Source organism: Neoarius graeffei, chromosome 15 (assembly GCF_027579695.1).
Source record: "Neoarius graeffei isolate fNeoGra1 chromosome 15, fNeoGra1.pri, whole genome shotgun sequence".
NCBI classification, from domain to species: domain Eukaryota; kingdom Metazoa; phylum Chordata; class Actinopteri; order Siluriformes; family Ariidae; genus Neoarius; species Neoarius graeffei.
The window spans coordinates 42,250,355-42,270,358 of NC_083583.1; the positions used below are offsets into that span (position 1 = coordinate 42,250,355).

General features: G+C 40.1%; 1 protein-coding gene across 8 annotated transcripts in view; it reads left to right on the forward strand.

Annotated features, from left to right (window-relative positions):
- rabgap1l (RAB GTPase activating protein 1-like) overlaps positions 1–20,004 on the forward strand; it is a 219,520-nt gene that overhangs the window by 64,000 nt on the left and 135,516 nt on the right. For all 8 annotated transcript variants that reach the window (XR_009656688.1, XM_060941348.1, XM_060941347.1 and 5 more), the window contains 2 exons: positions 7,893–7,986; positions 8,583–8,733. Coding sequence is in view for 7 of the 8 variants with exons in the window: in XM_060941348.1 (XP_060797331.1) it covers positions 7,893–7,986; positions 8,583–8,733 (245 nt within the window). In the remaining variant the exon portion in view is untranslated. The remainder of the gene's footprint in view (positions 1–7,892; positions 7,987–8,582; positions 8,734–20,004) is intronic.

Here is a 20,004-nt window from a genome sequence, read left to right on the forward strand (position 1 = left end):
ATTTACTGATCTAGTTGAAATCCTGTCAGTCATCAAACTAATGAAACAACCTGAAAAATCTGTTAAAAGGTGCCCAAATCCGTCCTGTCCCCATGGCTACACTGTTCAACAAATCAAAAATCCCAATCTTAAAAAATAAATCACAATATAAAATCAGGAGATCTGTGACTCCACAAACACCAATTCTGACAAACTGATGAACTGTCTAGGAGGAGTATAGCTGAGAGTGGTGGAAAAAAGCACTCTTTCTGCTGGCAAATGGTAGTGCTATATCAGGGTGAAAAGAAAAAAAAACCTCACAGCTCCAACAGGGTTCTTGCATTTACGGTGCTCATCCAATAATAATAATTATATCTTTATTTGTATAGTACCATCGAGCCAAGTGGCACAAAGTGCTTTATCTCATGATAAAATCTAAGAAAAGGCACTAATTCCTAAACCACCCCCCCCCCCCCCACACACACACACACACACACGCACATAATCAACGGGTTTCCTAATATGCTTATCCCTTCATATCCTTTCACTGCCTTATAGTACAGCCCAGAGCTGGATACATTCTTCTCACTCACTCACCCACCACACACACACACACACATTCCGTCATAAGTAATTGCATACCCATGTACAAGTTGATTGAAGAATGTACCCTCTTTCCCTGATCCTGCAAAGCTGTTCAATTTGCAAGAAAAATTACCATGTCTCTGAGCTTATTTAGATTGCCTTTTGAGAATGTGTGAGAAGGCGATGGAGAGGAAAAAAGAAACAGTTGTTAAATTTTTTTTCAGTGGCAGCATAACAGCATATCTGATGAGCAAGACCATCAGTCTAGATTTTCTTTCTCCTTTCACAGAATTTCACTGATATCCAGTCAAATGCATCTGCTCCCTCTGCACTTTCTCCCAATTTTGGCAACTGTGAATGAAGTGTGAACGTTAATTTAGTCAGTGGCTTGAAGCTCTTGTAAATATGTGTCTGTTTTACCAATATGGTACTAGGATTTTCAGAAAATAAGAGAGCCACTGTTCAGATTAACTTTATTATTGCTATTGTAATGTGTGAAATCTAGGATAATAGTGAATAAATTACTCTAATATGAGAAGATAAATAATGAGGTAGACGTGAAGTCGAAGTTTCTGCCCGCAAGTTTTAGGATCTAGAAGGTTGCTGTTTTATTGGTTTCCAGCAGAACAACAAACTTTTGAATACTGCAACACAAAAAAAGCTTTTTTAAGCAAGATATAGTCACTAGATTCAAAAAGTTCATAGAATCCTATTGTGACATTTACAGACAAATAGTTCTATACATGAGCTGACAGACATTCGTGATTGGCCAGTGTTACTTGGATCGACAGGTGAGAGAGAAGTGCCATCGTTCCATTGTGGAGTGCAGACTCCTGATGGATGGCTGTGGCAGTATCAGGATTTGAACTTGTGATCTCCAGACAATGGTACGACACCCTTGGCAGTTGTGTCACTTGGGAGCCCATAGATTTGGGATTTAAAATATGACAAGGTTAGACAGCCTTCTCCAAAGGCATAGCAGTTTCCTCAGAAATGCTCAGCCAATGAAATGATGGTTCTAGTCACGGCACAGTCTCCATTCACACTAGTAAGTGACAGTGTCAGGAAACTGTTCCATTTTTATTGACTTGCAACATGGAACCATGATTTCAGTGACCTTTAAGATTTTCTCAATTCTATGCAAATTGAGTATGACTTGCTGAATCAACAAATCTGAAAGATTTACTCGATTGATTCCTCAGACCAATCCCATGGCATGTGTGGTCTTCTGTTCCCCGCTCACAAATGTAGTTACTACTTGCAGTTATGTCCCACTGTTTGATGTGCAAAATTTGAGGAACATTCTGTGCATATATACACTCATATACACACTTTAAAAGGAATACCCGTACGCCTGCATGGGCATGCAGTGCAGTGCATGAAATAATCCAGATAGAGGTCAAGAGCTCCAGTTAATGTTCACATCAAACATCAGAATCATCAGGAACCAGATGGACTGGTTTGAGCATTTTATAAACTGCTGATCTCTTGGGAATTTCACACAGAACGGTCTGTAGAGTTTATACAGAATGTGGGTGGAAATGCTTTGTTGATGAGCGAGGTCAGAAGACAATGGCCAGATTGGTTTGAGCTGCCGGGAAGGATATAGTAACTCGGATGAACACTCTTCACAGCTGTGGTGAGGAGAAAAGCATCTAGGAACATACAAAACAACATATCTTGAGGTGGATGGGGTACAACGGCAGAAGATCACATTTGGGTTCCACTCCTGTCAGCCAAGAACAAGAATCTGAGGCTATCATGGGCACAGACTCACCCAAACTGTACAACTGAAGATTGTGAGGGGAGGAAAAAAAAAAATCACCTGGTGTTTTTCTGATTTTCAAATATATAAAATAGACACGCGAGTGTCTCATCTCATTATCTGTAGCTGCTTTATCCTGTTCTACAGGGTCGCAGGTAAGCTGGAGCCTATCCCAGCTGACTACGGGCGAAAGGCGGGGTACACCCTGGACAAGTCGCCAGGTCATCACAGGGCTGACACATAGACACAGACAACCATTCACACTCACATTCACACCTACGGTCAATTTAGAGTCACCAGTTAACCTAACCTGCATGTCTTTGGACTGTGGGGGAAACCGGAGCACCCGGAGGAAACCCACGCGGACACGGGGAGAACATGCAAACTCCACACAGAAAGGCCCTCGCCGGCCACGGGGCTCGAACCCAGGACCTTCTTGCTGTGAGGCGACAGCGCTAACCACTACACCACCGTGCCGCCCCACACGCGAGTGTGTGTGGGAAATTTTTTTTTTTTTGGTAATGTGTGTATAAATTGTGTAATGGTCCATTTGCTATACATTTTCGCTGCTACAGTTTCTCATTGGGATTAAATAGAAATGCTTGGCAGCACATGCCCACAAGTGATAACAGTAGCAGTTGCATTGCATCCAGAAGTGAGACGGGTGACCCGTCACTTACTTCTGTGAATGCTGGGTTAAAGTTGACTGGTTTGATAGTGGATGCTGTGGTGTTGAGCTGTAAGGCCATAATGCTTAACAACTGTTAATAATCTGTCCATGTGCTAGGCAAGTGTTGGCTGCTCTTGCAGGATCCAAGTCTACATCTTAGATCCTGCCCAAATGATAGCTGTTTTCTGCTTATCTTAGGGTATTATTGTGTAATGTGATGTGTTGGTTTTTAATTAAAAAGGAACAGGAGAAACAAACCTCTTCGCTCACCATTGAGGATTGGCTATTTTTTACCTTAACTCCCAGGTCTGGATCAGCTAAGCAAACTCTTGTTTACATAAACATTAAGGTAAAAGAGAAGAAACTTGTAGGTGTGTCAGCAGAGTCGCACAGAAAGATAAAGTCCTGTTTTAGAAAGCATAAATAAGGGTCTCGGGTCGTAGGGGTCTCTCTAATATGATGATGAAGCAGAACGATGTAATGCTGAGCATCCTGTGTCGAGGGCATTGTGGAAAGGGTTTGGTTTCCATTGCCAATGCATTGCATTTTTTCCCCTCAGTAGCCTTGTAACATAGATCAGGTTTCCAAGGCCTTTAAAAAAAATGAGTCATTTTATTTGTCTGGTGGTGTTAAGAGCAAAAATTGAGCCTTTGAAACCATGTCGTATGAAAGGATTCAAAGGATCATCCCCCAGACCGTTTGTGTTTCATATTTGTATTGAGGAGAGTGGAGGTTATACAGTGACAGTTCATTACATAACTCAATTAGAAATTTGGTGTTACGTTTGAAGCCACTGTGCATGCACATCTTTCTTTCCTTTTTTTTTTTTTGTAAGGAAGCTGGAACAGAAAATTCATCCACCCACACACACTATTGAACCGTTCTGTCACCTTAGGACATAGCAAGCACTCAAGACCTCTATCTCCGTCTCTCTCTTTGTCTTATTTCTCTCTCCCCTCTTATTCTCTCCTGTGCAGTACGTTTTAAAGGCTTAGGAACTTTAAAAGCATTTCTAAAGCCTTTTCTTTGATCCAAACCTGATCTTTTGTAAAGAACACTCATTAGAGCCTGCCTTTTTGGAGGTTAGTTCATGAAGTACCTGTACGTCCGTTCATCGATCCATGAGGCGCAGCTCTGGACTGTGCTATTCCTATTTTAAGAAGTTTAAAATGTATGATTTATTTGGCAATTTTCTGCAGCTGTTGTATTGTCGTTTTTGGTATAACCAAAACTACTGTAATTGCCTTGCTGTTATTAAAAAAAAAATCATCCATGCTTTGATTTGATAATTCAACCGTGCTGTTGAGCCTGTTTGGGAGAGGGAAAAAAAAATATTTCATGCATCTAGCCACAGCTCTGACTGAAAACAAAGTCCTTGTCTTTTGTACAAGCTGTAAGATTACTACAAAGTAGGTGCCCCAGCTGCTCATCTCAGACTTGCATCAGGATTAATGTTACTTTTTCAGTAAGAGTTTAGTTTTGGGCTCATTAGTTTTTATTTCATCAGAGTCAGTTTGAGGTAAATTTGTTTTACGTCTAAATTACATCTGAGCGAACATTCTTAACTTTGTACCTTCATTCATGTGCAGAATGGAGCTTCATACTTAAGAGAATATGGTAACACATCGACCTGAGTTTTGATGTCTTTTGCGACCGTATGATGTCTGTTCATATGTACGAACAGCGTACGCATACCACCGTATGGAACCTGATCGTTATTGCAAGGAAACGTATCTCATAAACACTTGACCATCGGACATCGAAATTTGTATCTTTTATTTACATAAGAGAGATGGGTTTTTGTTCAGTGCTTATTTTTAATTTATTTTTAAAAAATTAACGTGGGATTATTTACCAGCACTGTAGCAGTCACTAGCTTCGAGAACAAGAGCAGAGAGTCTCTGATTGGTGCATATGTTTTTATTCCTCTTGAACTCGAGTATAGCATTGAACACCGGACATCAAACACCATACACTGAGCACTGTGAAAAACTAAAAACAAAAAATAATGTAACATGGTTGTAAACAAATACACAATTTTGCAGAGTAATGTTTAGAGACCAGGCTCTGAATGTTACACACCTTGTGCTGCTCAACCAAGGGTGCAAACCTCTACAAGTTAGCCAAATGTGCACCATTGGTCTCTGTGCTCAAAGTCTCGTGTAAAACCACAGTTCAATCGATGCAGCAAACACACTAATCAGTGTACACAAACTTTTTACATTGTGTATGAATGACCTATCAGGATGACAGACAGCAAACCTTTATAACATACCGTATTAAACCTCTGATGGAGGAAAATGGTGAATATAAACATCGCAGCAAGTGTCTGTAGCATAACAAATACAGCTTCCTTGGCTGACAGCTCTTCCCGGAACCTGAATAATGAGTGACCGCTCTGGCCACCACTTTACACTCATCGGGAGCTCTGCTAGATTTAAAAGATTTTTAAAGGTAGACTGCCTTTCAAATTTTTCAAGTGTAGGTCATAAAAAGAATCTTCCCTGACACCCAATTATTTTTTTGTTTATTGGACCAAAAGCTACTGAATTCGAATCAAAGACTTAGAATTGTATTAGTTTTTTTTAAATAGAACAATTAATGAATTTAGGGACACGTGGCCCTAAATTCTCCACTATTTCTTCCTGCTTCACCATGACCCAATTCAAGATACTATGGTGGTGTTTACATTAGACCGTATCCATCTCGTTTTCGTCGCGGATGCACTGTCCGTTCACATTAAAACGCCGGGAAACGACTCCACAGGCGGAACAACTTGAATCCGCCAGGGCCCACGTATTCAATCCATTACGTATCTGATCCGGTGCTGTGTAAACATTGAGGAACGAGGATACGCTGTGCTGAGCTCTAGCTGACGTCGTCATTGGACAACGTCACTGTGACATCCACCTTCCTGATTCGCTGGCGTTGGTCATGCCACGTTGGTCATGTGACGCAACTGCTGAAAAACGGCGCGGACTTTCACTTCCTGCTATTTGTCCCGAATCACTGCTCGTGTGCTTCACTCGCGTGCTCTGTGAGCTGCGCAGGGCCGGAGTGCGCACCCTCCAGAGGGCACTCGCTGTTCAGGGCGGAGTGATTTGGAGCACAGGATGCCTGCGGAGCCGAGCGTATCCGTGTATTGGCGTTGCTGTGTGCACGCGAATCGTGTATTGGCGTTGCTGTGTGCACGCGAATCGTTTTTAAAAACGTTAATCTGATGATCCGCTGATACGGTTTAATGTAAACACCACCTATGTCATGCATCACGTGGTGGGCTTTCCCTGTTCGCGCAAGGCATTGTGGGATACAAATTTGAAACAGGTAGGAAAATGGGGGCTGGCTCTCTGTGTGTGTGTGTGTGTGTGTGTGAGTGAAACGTGGAAGACCGACTACAGTAATGGAAAGCAAGAAGAAAAGACGTTATGTTGCAAAGAAAAGGAAACGTAGGACAAAACTAATAAATATCGGCGGTCAGCGAGCACCTCAGTGTGATCAGCTGTTCATTTAGCGACAGAATGATGTAACTGTCAGTGCACGGTCAAAGGTAAACCTGCGCATGCGCACACGGACTTCCTCTGTCTGCTTGACTGCATGAACCAAGTGATTTTCATACACATTATTTGCTAGGGATTCCCCTCAAATTAAATAACTTCCCAGCCACAGAATGGCCTGATATTTTGTGAGATATTACAAAAATAAACAACACAATGACCAAATTTCAGAGGGAATTAAATTTCACAGATTTTATGAAATCAAAAGGTCGTCTCGCTTTAAACAGTAAGTTTCCTTGTATTTATTGAGATTTCTTCACGTTTTGTTAACACTTGTTCTAAAGCACTTTGGCATACTTTATCAGTAATGGTAACACAGTGACAAGTTTAAATACTACACTAATGCTAGAACAAAACCTGTTGAGTTTCTTTTTTTTAATAAACAGCAATAGTAACCATCTTTTTTTTCAGTGACCCAGAGTTCATTTGAGTTTAAAATTCTCAGGGATGGTCTTAATATTTATTTCTGACTGGCTGGGTAGATTCATACGGGTGTTTTTTATTTTTTTTTTTTGTGTGTGTGCGTGCACAGCTATATTCCCCTCAAGTACAATTTGATCCCACATTAACTTGAGTTTTCTTTCATAATTCTACCACTCTGTGAAGATAAAACATGACTTTTGCTCAATGTTATGTCTGTAGTATGTCTGGGTTTAACATGAACCTGTTGTCATGTAGGCCATGAGAAATAGGATGTAAAGGCACCGAGGGTGCTGCTGGGCTCATAATGACCCTTGTGAACATTAAGCTTCAGACACCTACATTTGTCACCACAAGTTACTACATCACTGCACTCAGTGTTTGGTTCAGATGGTTAGCATGAAAGCTCAGCTCTTGGGTAGCAGTCTTCTTCAGCTTAGTGGAATGTGTATCACACTCAACTGTATGATGGATATAAATCCTCTGAAACTTGATAAATTCACAAATCTGATATTCTGTTACAGTAAGACTGTGCGATCATGTCACTGAGTATCATCCCAGTTCCTCCGTTTGTGGTGGTTTGAGAACCAAGTCAAAGATGGGCCAATCCGTGTTCTTCGTCTCACATGCACTTGGAAGCCCAGTGCATGCATATAAAAGCTGAGTGCTTTTCAGCCCTGAGCTGTGAATCTTAGTTCATCATTCCTGTCTTTCAGCAGAGCCCCCCCACGCGCACAATCTGTGGTCAAGATGGGCACATTACCTCTCTAGCCTCAAGGAGAACAAATAAAAAGTACACTGGTGTATTTCAGGACAAATGTGATACCTTAAATTATTAAATGAACTTTGATACAACCCCAAAAGTCAAGTCCTCACAATGCTCATCCTCATGCTCTTTGCCTTCATTCTTCTCTTACAGACAGTGATAGCGAGATCTCCAGTGGCACTGGCGATGTGTCTAAAGACTGTCCTGAGAAAATTCTGGAGTCCTGGGGTGGCATCCTCAACAGATGGTGAGGCAACAAACATCCCACAAACCAGTAATTTAGGAAGCTTTTCTAAGAGTTAGTAATCGGATTTATATCATGGCATTGTTAAATATTTAATTCTGATTGGTCAAAAGGTATTTTCTTTTATAGCAGCTCTGACAGGCTGCCGTTCTTGTTGATTAACTTGGTGAGGGAATGGTTCTTTATAGCTGCTATAACGGCAGTGATGACGGGCACCTGTTTCACAGAAATTAATAGACTTTCTTTCCTAAATAAAAAAAATTACTACTATTTCCAATTTTTCTAGGGGAAACCCTGAATACCATTTATTACATTTGGTTCATTTGAATAATTTAAATTTGGGTACTTTCAGTCTCTTCTGAGGACCACTCTGGCTGTGTGGCCATAAGTCAATGAACATGTTAAAAATATTTTGGATGAGATGATTTCATAATGAAATTGGGCCTAAAAGCAGGATAAATGGTTGTATTTGAAAATTGTTGGATACTAAAATCTCTTAATGAAAAACTTTATTCTTTCTTTGAAAATACTTTTGATGTGTGGTGGAATTCAGCACTGACGGGGAATGTGTCTGTCTGTGTGTTTGTTGTGCCCATCAGGCATGGGAACCTGTCTTCTCGTCCTAAAGGGCTGTCTGCGCTGGTGAGACCAGGCATCCCTGAGGCCCTGCGAGCAGAAGTCTGGCAGCTCCTCTGTGGCTGCCAGGATGAACAGGCCCTGCTGGAACGCTACCGCATCCTCATCACCAAGGTAGGATAAAGTGTGTGCCTGTCTCTCTCTCTCTGTCTCCTCTCTCTCTCACACACGCACAGGCGTGTGCACTTTTTTCCCCCCCAAGATTTATTAATGCATTTTTTACAAATTGCTACTGTCATTCTGCCGGTTTGTGTACATTCTAAGCGGAAATTTTGTTGGACGTTTTGTATAAAAAGTTTTTGTTTATCGAATTTGCAGCAGAAAAAAAATTCTCCGTTTCTCAAAATCAAGTGAATGTGCATAGAAAAAAGTTAATCCACAAAATCAAGTCGTACATGGCTTATAGCCTACTCAGCACCTCATTGGCTATCAGCTCATTGTGCGACTTGATTTTGTGGATTAACTTGAAAAAATAAAGACTTTTTTAACTATCAGTTTCTTTTATTCCATATTTTGTTGCTTTTTAAAAAAAATTTGGGATTTTGTATTCGAGTAGAGTTTTTATTTCATCCTTGGTTGTTTCAGTAACACGTTCCGACATATTTTCTTCTTTTTTAGGGTTTTTGTTGGTTGGCAAACCAACTTAAAAGTGCATTACCACAACTGACCTAAAGTATTTATCCCCCTTCATGTTTGTCCTGTTTTGTCGCATTACAAGCTGAAATTAAAATGGATTTTTGGGCGCTAGCACCATTTGATTTACACAACATGCCTACCACTTTAAAGGTGAAAATTGTTCTCTTATTCTGACAAAAACAATAAGATGAAAAAACAGAAATCTGGAGTGTGCGCAGGTATTCACCCCCCCAAAGTCAATACCTTACAGAGCCACCTTTTGTTGTAATTACAGCTGCAAGTCTCTTGGGGTAAGTCTCTATTGGCTTAGCACATCTAGCCACTGGGATTTTTGCCCATTCCTCGAGGCAAAACTGCTCCAACTCCTTCAAGTTAGATAGGTTGCGTTGGTGTACAGCAATCTTCAAGTTATGCCACAGATTCTCAATTGGATTGAGGTCTGGGCTTTGACTAGGCCATTCCAAGACATTTTAAATGTTTCCTTTTAAACCACTCCAGTGTAGCTTTAGCGGTATGTTTAAGGTTATTGTCCTGCTGGAATGTGAACCTTCGTCCCAGTCTCAAACCTCTGGCTGACTCAAACAGGTTTTCCTCCAGAATTGCCCTGTATTTAAGTGCCATCCATCTTTCCTTCAGTCCTGACCAACTTTCCTGTGGCTGCAGATGAAAAACATCCCCACAGCATGATGATGCCACCACCAGGCTTCACTGTCGGAATGGTGTTCTCAGGGTGTTGGGTTTGTGCCATACATGGCATTTCCTATGATGGCCAAAAAGCTCAGTTTTAGTCTCATTTGACCAGAGAATCTTTTTTCATGTGTTTGGGGAGTCTGCCACCTGCTGTTGGGCAAACTCCGAACATGCTTTCTTAAGTAATGACTTTTTTTTTTTCTGGCCACTCTTCCATAAAGCCCCATTCTATGGAGTGTACGGCTTAAAGTGGTCATATGGACAGATACTCCTGTCTCCGCTGTGGATCTTTGCAGCTCCTTCAGTGTTATCTTTGGTGTCTTTGTTGCATCTCTGATTAATGCCCTCCTTGCCTGGTCTGTGAGTTTTGGTGGGCGGCCTTCTCTTGTTAGGTTTGTAGTGGTGCCATGTTCTTTCCATTCTGCTATAATGGATTTAATGGTGCTCCCTGGGATGTTCAAAGTTTGGGATATTTTTTATAACCCAATCCTGATCTATACGTCACAACTTTGGTCTCTGACCTGTTTGGAGGCTCCTCGGTTTTCATGTTGCTTGGTTAGTAGTGTTGCAGAGTCCGGGTCCTTCCAGAACAGGTTGATTTATACAGAGGTCATGTGACACTTTGATTGCACACAGGTGGATCTTAATCAACTAATTGTGACTTATGAAGTGAATTGTTTGGAGCAGCTCTTATTTAGTGGTTTCATACGAAAGAGGGTGAATACCTATGCACACTCCAGATTTCTGTTTTTTTTTTCCCCCATATTATTGTTTGTGTCACAATAAAACAATTTTCACCTTTAAAGTGGTAGGCATGTTGTGTAAATCAAATGGTGCTAACGCCCAAAAATTCATTTTAATTACCTCCACCAAGGAGGTTATGTTTTCGGTAGCGTTGGTTTGTTGGTTTGTCTGTTAGCAACATTACAGAAAAAGTTATGAATGGATTGCGCTGAAATTTTTTCCAGAGGTGTGACTGGGCACAAGTAACAATCCATTAAATTTTGGCGGTGATCCGGATCACCTTCTGGATCCTGGAATTTTTTAAAGGATTCTTGGCGGAGGTCTGCGCTCTCCGAGTACTTTTCTAGTTCCAGTTTGTAATGCGACAAAACAGGACAAACATCAAAGGAGATGAATACTTTTGCAAGACACTGTGTGTGTGTGTGTGTGTGTGTGTGTGTGTGTGTGTGTGTGTGTATATATATATATATATATATATATATATATATATATATATATATATATATATAAACATATATGCACTATATATATATATGCACGCATGCTTATAAGCACAGGGTAAAATGTTCTGGGCATGACCACTTGAATATTTTCTTTCACACACTATCACATACCTCATAATTTATAAACCATCTTTTAAGTGTATTCATATATTTTGTTTGTTTGAACAAACTAGTTGGTAATAAGTCTAAAGGCCTCTTTTTGTGGTTGAAATCTAGTTGTTTTCTACACTAATTTTGTAATAGTTGTATAAAATAAGCTTATTCACTTGTTTGGCTTTATATTAAAAAAAACACATTTCTGCAGATTACAGTTAAATATCAATTCAACCATTATGTGGTGTTGTTTATGCTGTTTGTATGGAGCCTTCCTGTCCACTGAATTATGCTGGGGGTTTTGTGGTATTCTGTGGGGGTTTTTTTTTGGTTCCCCCCCCCTCTCTGCCTGCTAGGAGTTTCTTGTTTGCGAGGTCAACACCTTTGCATGTTGTCCATCAGTTCAATGTTCTCTTCAAAATCAATGGCAAGAGGTATTTTTGACAAAGTAATGTCTTGCTGTTGAGCTTATGTATTTACGGAACAGTGTTTTCTCTAATGAAACTGATTTCATTCTTATGGATATCTGTAGTGCAATATGTTTTTTAACCATTTATTTTGTATCAAATCTTGACAAATCTGAAAAATGTAATTTTCCCATAGTAATCTGAGCACTGTACAGTGAAACTGTCCCTTATTGCCTTCTAAACCCACAACAAATTCAAGTGCTCCCGTTACAAGTCTTGATTTGAGAAGGCATATCCTTAATGTAGCCCTGGCATTTCTGCAGGCTATGTTGTATTTGTACATGTTTAAAAAGCTAATTCTTTCATGTTGTTCTTGGAGGTGCACTCGTTCTCATGCTGATCATGGTGACTGGTGGAATGTTCCCACACTAAGAACTATTGTTGACTCTGTCAGAAGCACAATTATACTGACAAAATATAAGGAATAATGTACGAAACCAGTGGAAAAACTCTCATTTAGTCATGTCTTTCTGATCGGCATCCATGTTTCTAATTGGGGTGAAAAAGTTGTTTCTTCAAAATGGAAAAAGTGTTGTTTCAAACTGAGTACCAAGCTGCAGATATATACCTGAGATCAGCATATATGGGCTGTTTCACAATCAGGGTATACTGTACTTTTCAGGTCCACAACAGTCCAAAAATCAAAGCTCGGATTTTTGTGTTTCTCTGCTGCCAAAAATGACCTTTTGAGATGGAAATGAACTGCACAGAATTTCAGAGCTACAGGTCATATACTGGGCATGTTCCCTGTGGTGAGAAGACAGCAGATAGGCTACGTTCACACTGCAGGCTGAAGTGACTCAAATCCGATCTTTTCGCCCATATGTGACCTGTATCCGATCTTTTATTGACAATATGAACGACACAGATCCGATTTTTTCAAATCCGACCCAGGCCGTTTGGATATGTGGTGCTAATTCCGATTCCTATCCGCTCTTTTCATATGCGACTTCAGTCTGAACCGCCAGGTCGCATTCATCCGACTTACACGTCATCAACAAGCCACAAACATCACTATTCTGCGCTGAAGTAGGCGGCGGGTCTCTCAAAAAAGTTACAACAACATGGCGCATAATCACGGGCGCAGATAGAGGGTGGGACGAGTCATATTTAAATTCACCTCGTTCGGTCCCCCCCACTTATAGGGAGGAAAAAACGTCTATGCTGTCTTTCTTTGCATAAGGCAAACCTCACGGAAAAATCAAAAGACTAATTACCATTCGGTTTATTGAGGTGCACGGCAGTATATACATAGCTGCAACAACTCACATAAAACAAAACAAAGACTGATATTCAGTTGGTTGAGCTGCGCAGACTGCACAGGTTGCGAGCTCGAGCTTGGTTGCTATGGTTACTAACAACAAGTTTGACAGGCATATCGGGGTTGGGGTTGGTTTGCTGGCAGCTTTGTCCCCCACAGTTCAAAAAACGTATCTGCGCCCCTGCGCATGACATCAATGCGAGGGACGCTTCGGGCTGTGAAGGTTCTGAATCTTCTCAATGGAAGGACGCAGAGGTTAGGGAGCTGATTTCCATTTGGGGGGATGCAGCTATTCAAGCTAGATTGGATGGGTCATACCGCAACCGGGCGGTTTTACTTCCGTAAACACTGGCCATGCTCACTGCGTGTGACGTCGTCGTATCCTGCAGTGCGCATGCGGAACACTTTTAGGTCGCTTTTCGTTCATACTGAGGATCACATACAAGTCGCATATATTTGTTAATGTGAACGACCTCACAAAAAAAATCGGATTTTACAAAAAAATCGGAATTGAGCATTAAGCCTTGCAGTGTGAACGTAGCGATAGTGTATTTCTAAAACTGACCCACTTTCTTATAGTCTACGAGAGGAAGGTATGCAAAGTGGAAAAACTATTGAAATGCATGTGATTTTAAGTACAAATGTTCAAGTACTGTGCAGCAGTCTGTGTTCATGGTGGTGACTGTAATAACAACTGAAGTGGAGATGATCCTTGTGGTTTTCCAGAGGACACTTTTTGGGACGCACATTTCAACCACATGTGAAGCTCTGCTGCAAATCTATTTTTTACTGTGCAACAACAGTCTCTTCTGCTTTAAAAGAGACAAATATTTTCTTAAAAATCATTTACAACGTCATCATATGTTGAGTGTTTTCCAGAGAGGACATTTTTGACAAAGGATTCTGTCGGAGGCACTTGGTTTACAAAAAAGTAACTTCCTCTTAAATATCTTTCAATTGTGAATGAAAGTATACGTCCCAAAGTAAAACCTAGTTAGTGCTAAAAAAAAATTTAATTCTGAATTTAACCAGTAAAATCTAAGTGTAATAATTGAAGTAGAATTAAATGAATGACCACAACTTACCTCGTGTCATCTGGGGGAGTTTTTCCTTGCCACCGTTGCCACGGGCTTGCTCATTGGGGATAGATTAGGGATAAAATTGGCTCATGTCTTGGGTCATTCAGATTCTGTAAAGCTGCTTTGGGACGATATATATTGTTAACGCTATACAAACAGACTTGACTTGACAAGGTCAAAACTGAGCCTGCATTTGACTCTTACAGACATATAAGAACTTATAAGAGACAGTACTGCTGTAGGTAGGGCTGGTGTGTCCCTGTCAAATAACATACAAAAAACTCCAGCATGTATGTATTGGACCTAGTTGCAGGAGTTAGTTGGTGTTATTCAAAAAGACAGCCATGATTGTGAAACATCCCAGGTAGTAGCTCCTGGGTAGAGTGGAGGAATGGAGCTCTGATTTATAAGTCATTGATTCCCAACTAGTGTATTTGCACTCTACATTCAAAAACAAGTTTGGCCCAAACAGTAGTCAACAGAACTATTTTTCCCCCACCAACCTGAGAGAAACTGTAACAGTCTCAGTGATGACTGTGAAAGCAGCTGCACCATCATCATGGCCAAAAAAAAGGGGTAGCTTTATCATGAACAGTGTGCTCAAATTAGCATTGCTTCTTAGTCTGATTGATTGATTGTCTGTTGGATTGGTTAACCAGTTCAAATTACTGCTACAAAGAAGAACTGAAAAACGGTTTTATAACTTCATCAGTTTGAGAGATGAAAAGAGATGAAAAAATTAACTGATAATTTTCCTCATATTGTTTACCAATAGTTATTTGAACATTGTAAGCATGTTATGAACCACAAAAACCTTTGTTTAGCCCTCTATATGATATGAAAATGAATAAAAATTAGACATGGCATAATACCACTTTTTCATTTTCAATACCAATACTGAAACTTTGAATATCAGCTGTTTCCCAGTCCAGTAATTAAAAAAAAAAAAACTGTGTGGGTTTTAAATTTTTTAAATGATTGTTTTTTAAATGAAACACTGAAAACGCAGGAAAAAATAGACAGCTAGTTCTATTATTATACAGTTCTGAAAGCTCCAGGCTTTCCTGAACTGAAATATGTTTCTCTCTTACATGTATCTCAAACAAGTTCGAGCATTTTAAAATCCCCCAAAAGTGAAGGGGGGAATTTGCATTTAAAGATTTCGTTCCAATTCCACTGAAAGACACTTCACCTACCACTGCATATATAATCTAATCTACTTACGGAAAAACACCACTGCCAAATTCTTGAGAAAGAGTTGTAAGTGTACAATGTGAAATGAGGTCTCACTCTGTTCACACACATTGGCGAGGACATAATTGCTGATTTAATCAGTAAGGTCTGTTCTATTGTTTGACTTTCTTGTTATTAACCTCTTCGTTAGGTTTAAACATTTTAAAAATGTGTTCATCGCACTCTTCTCTGTTTTGAGGTTGTGATAGTGCAGTAGTATTGTGGACATTTTGACAGGTGGTATCTGATTACATATTGAATGTATTAATGTCTATTTCTCTATGGCATGCACACTTAGTAGCGAGGTTTAGACATCTTTTGGCAGACTGATGTTTGTTAAATGGAGTTGATTATTTGTTTTATTGATGGAAAAATGATTTTTTTTTTCCTTGCAATTTTTGGCTGTTTTACAGCCACATATACACTGGATTTTTCCTGACCAGCACACAAATATCATATGACTGTCCTGACGCATGAAATTTAATGAATTGTCCTTAAGGAGTCCCTCCCTTTCGGAGTCGTATGTTAGATTAATGGAAAACTGAAAAATGGGCCCCCAGGATTGCTGATGCAAGTTTTTCATGTGTCATCTTTTCTCCATTAACCATTTCAAATGCAAAAGCACCCTGCAGAAGAATGGATGCTATGTAAATTGGCACAGTATAATAATAATAATAATAATAATAGTTGTTGTTGTTATGGTGTGATTGGCTTTGCAGAGCTCAGTTGGAGGTGAGGATATTCCTGCCTGCCCTTTTGTGCTCTTGGTCCTGACTTGCCAGAGTCAATTTACTGTCGACTCTGCTGCACATTCCCCAGTACCCCCCCCCCCCCCCCAGCCCCCATCACTGCTCTCCACAGAGCTCAGATCAGTCAAGCATGTTGCTGTTACATAGGCTGTAAAAGGGGCATATTGTCCATTCTTTAGTATTCATAAAAGGATAGTGTCACAGCATGAAGGAAATTTTAGAGCATCTTGATCATGGTAATTTCTTTATAAATCAGTAGTCATCACTGATGCACCAGGGGAAATACAGCATGGTAATTATTGAGAGAAAGGGTGATTGAGAGAGAGGGCAATAATGAAAGAGTGGGGGGAAAAAAGCATAATTGTTTTTCAGCTGTCTGCTCTTGCCAGGCAGTATAAATTCCACTGCTCCAGTTCCCTAACCAAGAGCCACAGTTCCCATCACCTCTCACATCAGCAGAAATAGCTGCCATCCAGATGAGCTGCTAAATATACTCCACTTTATGTAACAAAGATTCTGTAACAGTGCAAGCATAATTCACTTCTTTATTAATTTACATTTGTAGTGTTCTCTTGCACAGCTTGAAATAATGGTACTGATCTAACCGTGAGGCCATTTATAAAAATAGAGAGAGGGAGGGGCTGATGGACTTCAGTGCTAGATGACATTGAAGTTATTAATGTCTCTGTCTCTGTCTGCTATTGATTATGATACTGATTGAATTCTAAGTAATTGTGCCACTGGTTGTTTCAGGAATATTGATGTACATGTTATAAATCAGCCTGGGGTCGCTCCCCCCAGGATTTTGAATTGGGATAGGAGTAACGATACTTGAAAACAATGACTCCAGAATATGTGTTGATGTATATCTGACTCATTTCACATCATAATAAAGAGCACCTTTGAGCCTTCAGTGAAGGAAAAATTGTGAATGCATGGTACACATAACCACAATTCTCATTGCTTGTGCTTTTGATAAGAGATTTTTTAATCTTTCTATGAACAAGAGTAGGCCTAGATTGTTATGCATATTCCGCAAAGCTGCCTCTTCCATTCAGCCAGGGCTTAAAAAAAAAAAGGCCTGAAACTTCTTTGGGAAGAAGGTATTTTTAAGTTGATGTTTGTTGTTTTTAAGAAACAGAAAAAGTATGGCTTAGTTTTTTCTTTTATGAAATAAGATTAGATACACATCATAATGCATTTTTTAAAAGGAAAGGTGCATCAAGAATAATTCATCAGTTTGTTGTGTTTAATGTTACAAATTACTTCAACTAGCCAAAATTTGTTCATGTATGAATTTTACTTCTGTCAAAAATAACACAAAAGAGAGTAGTTACCATTGTTCATGACTAATGTGCATTTATTTCAAGACCTGAGTATTTTGATACTGTTTTTTTTTTTTTGCGCACTTTACAAATTGGCATTTGCTGTTCCACGTCCTCCTCGCGATATCCAAAAAAATGCCAGATGACCGACCCCTTACTAGTTCCTTTAGGAACCAATTCGTCCGCTTCCATTTTTAATTTGTCGCTGAAATTGACTGAGCTTATATGGTAGCCTATGCAACACCAGCGATTGCACGAACTCTTGCCCCTTTTCCACCAAAGCAGTTCCAGGGCTGGTTCGGGGCCAGTGCTTAGTTTGGAACCGGGTTTTCGGTTTCCACTGACAAAGAACTGGCTCTGGGGCCAGAAAAACCGGTTCCAGGCTAGCACCAGCTCTTTGTTGGGCCAGAGGAAAGAACTGCTTATGTCAGCGGGGGGGGCAGAGTTGTTAAGACCAACAACAATCGCAAGACTGCGAAAGGTCACCATTTTTAAGCGCCGAGAAGCAGCAGCTGTACAAACGCGAAGTCATCCATTATTATTGTTGTTGTTGCTGCTGCTTCTTCTCCGTGTTGTTGCTTCGATATTCACGCCAAGGTTTATGTAAACGCAGCGACGTAACTGACGTATACAGCGACGTAATGATGTGGCTCCCCTTAGCACCACAAGCTATGGAAAAGCAAACTGGTTCTCAGCTGGCTCGCAAGTTGAACGAGTTGTGAACTAGCACCAGCACTGGCCCCGAACCAGCCCTGGAACTGATTTGGTGGAAAAGGGGTATGAGTCAGCGCTGTAAACCCAAACCAGTGTTGCCAGGTACTGCTGACGTTTTCCAGCCCAAAATATGTTCAAAACCCACCAAAATGCACTTAAAACCACCCAAAATGTAAAATGTACTTGATGCCTATCTTGTAAAGTAAAAATATGCAGCTAAAGACCAGTATACTATTTGTAAATCGGACAACAATGCAAACAACTTCTAAATGGCAACATGAGACTGCCAGTGCTGGAGGTGAAAATCTGCTGTCTGGTACTCGGCTCCGTATGGCTGAATCAGATTATAACTTTGCAATCATCTGCTGTGTTCTGAATCCTACATGCACCAGTAGGTGACGCACACGCATAATATTATGTAGGCTATGTTAGGCTACGATGCATATCTAACATCTGCATTGCTGAGGTTATTTATCCTGTTTTATTAATTTTATAGGCCTACTTATTCTGCTTAATTTATTTTTGTCTACATCCATGTATTTTCATCTGTTATCCTGATTTTTGTGGATTTGTTAGATTGTACCTGTTTTATATACTTCAATTAAAAAAAAAAGTTAGGCTATGATGCATGGCTGAATGTAACATGAGAAGAGAAAATGGAGAATGGATTGCGTCATTCTTATTTACTAGTTTGAGTTCAGTTTCTGCACTACATTACACACATTCATATTAGTCTTACAGTTACATCGATATTTTTTTTGTTTAAATAATACTTAATGAGATTAATGTTTATTGTTAATGATTAATTTAGGCCAGTGCTCGATTTTGGTCGTTTAAAATACCTAAGGGGTGCTGGGTAAACTAGGTCTATGACTTGCCTCAGTTGACCAAAGAGAGCTGTTTTTCCTGATTTCCTTCGCATATTCAAGAACATCATTCGGCTTAGGTGTTTACATTCTCTCCCATCTCTGCTTTCTAGTGGTAGTGAAACTATATAAACATCTGATAAAAACCCACCGAACTAACGTCAAACCTGCCCAATTTTTGTCAACCAGCCCAAGCCATTTTTGCCCGCAAAGTAGAATTCAAAACCGCCCTTTCCCGCCCACTCTGGCAACACTGACTGAAACTAGAAAATCTTCCCGCAAGTTCCTTTCAGCACTGAGATGTTGCCTGGGATTGATTGGCGAGTGCGTGACGTTTTTTTTTTTTTTACCCTTAGGCAGCCTCTCACGTTACTGCCTGAGGGACCAGGAGAAAACCACCGGAAAAGGTTTTAAACAAACGCAAGTCGGCAGATGACCATAAAATACTCGATAGTTACGATATAATAATTTTATGTATATCACACAGAATTTTCGGAGATATATCGAGTATATTCGATATATCGCACAGCCCTAGTCTGAATCTTCGCTTCATATATATTTTTTTATTTTCAACTAGCCAGCCGGGCTGCCTAGTGACAGGAATTACCCGCCAAATGACAAATTAAGTCACCTCGGGCGACCGGACTACCGCGAATTTCGAGCTATACATACATACGTGTGTGTCTCTCTGTGTGTGTGTGTGTGTGTGTGTGTGTGTGTGTAAAAAATTTTTTTTTTTTTTTAAACATTACACAGGGCTTTCCCCAAACTGTGGATACATGGCGCGCTGCAGCATCAGCGCCGCGCTGTCACTTGCACACCAAAAAAAAAAAAAAAATTTAATGCCATAAATTGAACAATGCAGAGTATTTTCCATACCGAAATATCTCCTATTATAGTAATAGCTATAGAAACAGGAAGATATTGTAATAATAATAATAATAATAAATAGGTCTAGACTATCCTGGTACTCAACCCACAAGTGAAAATAAAGGGTTTCGCTGCGTGCCCTGACTGCCGTTCCC